The following is a 2,068-nucleotide window of genomic DNA, read 5'->3' as shown; positions in this document are numbered from 1 at the left end:
TTCCCCTCACAGCTCCGTAGGCAAGCACCATGGTAATAATATCATCAACCATGTGTAGTTAACTTAGAATTATGATTGATTGTTTTTTATAAGATAAGTTTAATGCTAGCAACTTACCTTGGCTTACTGCATTTGCGTAACAGGCAGTCTCCTTGTGGAGTGCAATGAGAGAGAGGCAGGTCGTTATTGTGTTGGACTAGTTAACTGTAAGGTTGCAAGATTGGATCCCCCGAGCTGACAAGGTAAAAATCTGTCGTTCTGCCCCTGAACGAGGCAGTTAACCCACCGTTCGTAGACCGTCAATGAAAATAAGAATGTGTTCTTAAATGACTTCCCTAGTTAAATAAAGGTGAAATATATATATATTAATCGTCAAATCGGCGCCAGTAGCCAATAGGCTGTGCCCTTAGTTTTAGACAGTAGCCAATAGGCTGTGCCCTTAGTTTTAGACAGTAGCCAATAGGCTGTGCCCTTACAGTTTTAGACAGTAGCCAATAGGTTATTGTGGCTATTTGAGCATAATGTAGTCCTACCAACAAAACCAATGGAACAAATCCCATAACATTTTCACATGGCAATAGCTTCTGATTTCTATGGCCTACAGTAGTCTATGTGTTCAATTCAGGCCTGCATTGAAGGGCTTGACATTAATGATAGATTTGACTCTTTAACACCATGGGTCTGTACATTGTATTGTGTTGTATGACGCGAGAAACCACGTTACAAAATTACATGTATTGTTATTAACATGCAGTAATAAGTAGACCACATTGTGGGTCGCCAAGTGATTCGAGCGTTGGACTAGTAACCGGAAGGTTGAAAGTTCAAACCCCCGAGCTGACAAGGTACAAATCTGTCGTTCTGCCCCTGAACAGGCAGTTAACCCACTGTTCCTAGGCCGTCATTGAAAATAAGAATTTGTTCTTAACTGACTTGCCTAGTTAAATAAAGGTAAAAATAAAAAATAGCATATTCAAGCCTGTCTCAAAATACAACCCTGCCCCTTTAAGACATACGCTTGTTTACGTCGACGGTCTTTTCAGACTGCTTGAAATGTTGCCGACACGTGTCGTGCTTTGGAAGCAGTAACTCCCCATTGCTGATACTTATCTATACTCGGGCTAATAACTCGCTAACTAGCAAAGAATATCGACGATAGTGCACTGGTCTGAATAGCGCATTCACTCGCTGGTGATGGGCAGACCGCTGGTGGACAATCCCCACCAATAAGAGTTGCGCTCTGGCTCTGCCTACAAAAACATCACAGATTCAATCTAGCGAAGTTACATTTGTTTTGGTTTGTTTAATTGAAAAGGGCCTGATTTTTTATTATGTTGATTTGATCACAGAAAAAAATGGTTGATCTGCAAAACTAATGGAGTGAATTTCCGTCTCTTGCGTCGTCTCTGCGTGCAGCATGGCGTTAAACCAGCAGTCCAGGAGGAAGTGCGCAGCCGCATTGTCGCCTACAACAAACAATACGCCATAATGTCAACGGGATTATGCTTTTTAAATTACTTAATGAAAAGCTTAAATGTCTTGTAAAAAAAGTATTCGATCCCTTTGTTATGACTAAATAAGTTCAGGAGTAAACATTTGCTTAACAAGTCACATACATAATAAGTTGCATGGACAATAATAGTGTGTAACATGTTTTTTTGAATGACTTCCTCATCTCTGCTTTCCACCAGACACTGGGAGATAAAATTCACCTTTCAGTTGGACAATTAACCCGAAACAAGCTCAGATCTACACTGGAGTTGCTTACCAATTAGACATTGAATGTTCCTGAAGATCTTGAAGATCTATAGCAAGACTTGAAAATGGCTGTCTAACAATGATCAACAACCAGTTTGAACATAAAAAAAGTTTTCAAGTTTTCAAGAGCTCTGAGATTTACCCATAACTACCCACAGCTGTAGAGCTCTGAGATTTACCAGCCCACAGCTGTAGAGCTCTGAGATTTACCCATAACTACCCACAGCTGTAGAGCTCTGAGATTTACCCATAACGACCCACAGCTGTAGAGCTCTGAGATTTACCCATAACGACCCACAGCTGTAGAGCT

The 2,068-nt window shown here is 40.8% G+C and overlaps 1 protein-coding gene across 1 annotated transcript in view; it reads left to right on the top strand.

Annotated features, from left to right (window-relative positions):
* LOC118370581 (TBC1 domain family member 30-like) overlaps nucleotides 1-1,720 on the top strand; it is a 12,272-nt gene extending 10,552 nt beyond the window's left edge. The window contains exon 3 of the mRNA XM_052510831.1: nucleotides 1,692-1,720. Coding sequence (XP_052366791.1) covers nucleotides 1,692-1,705 — 14 coding nt within the window. The 3' untranslated portion in view covers nucleotides 1,706-1,720. The remainder of the gene's footprint in view (nucleotides 1-1,691) is intronic.
* The last annotated feature ends 348 nt before the right edge of the window (nucleotides 1,721-2,068 follow it).

This window comes from Oncorhynchus keta, unplaced genomic scaffold (genome assembly GCF_023373465.1).
Source record: "Oncorhynchus keta strain PuntledgeMale-10-30-2019 unplaced genomic scaffold, Oket_V2 Un_contig_6200_pilon_pilon, whole genome shotgun sequence".
In the NCBI taxonomy this organism is placed as follows: domain Eukaryota; kingdom Metazoa; phylum Chordata; class Actinopteri; order Salmoniformes; family Salmonidae; genus Oncorhynchus; species Oncorhynchus keta.
The sequence above is the reverse complement of the archived record's forward strand: the minus strand, read 5'-3'. Positions and strand labels throughout refer to the sequence as shown.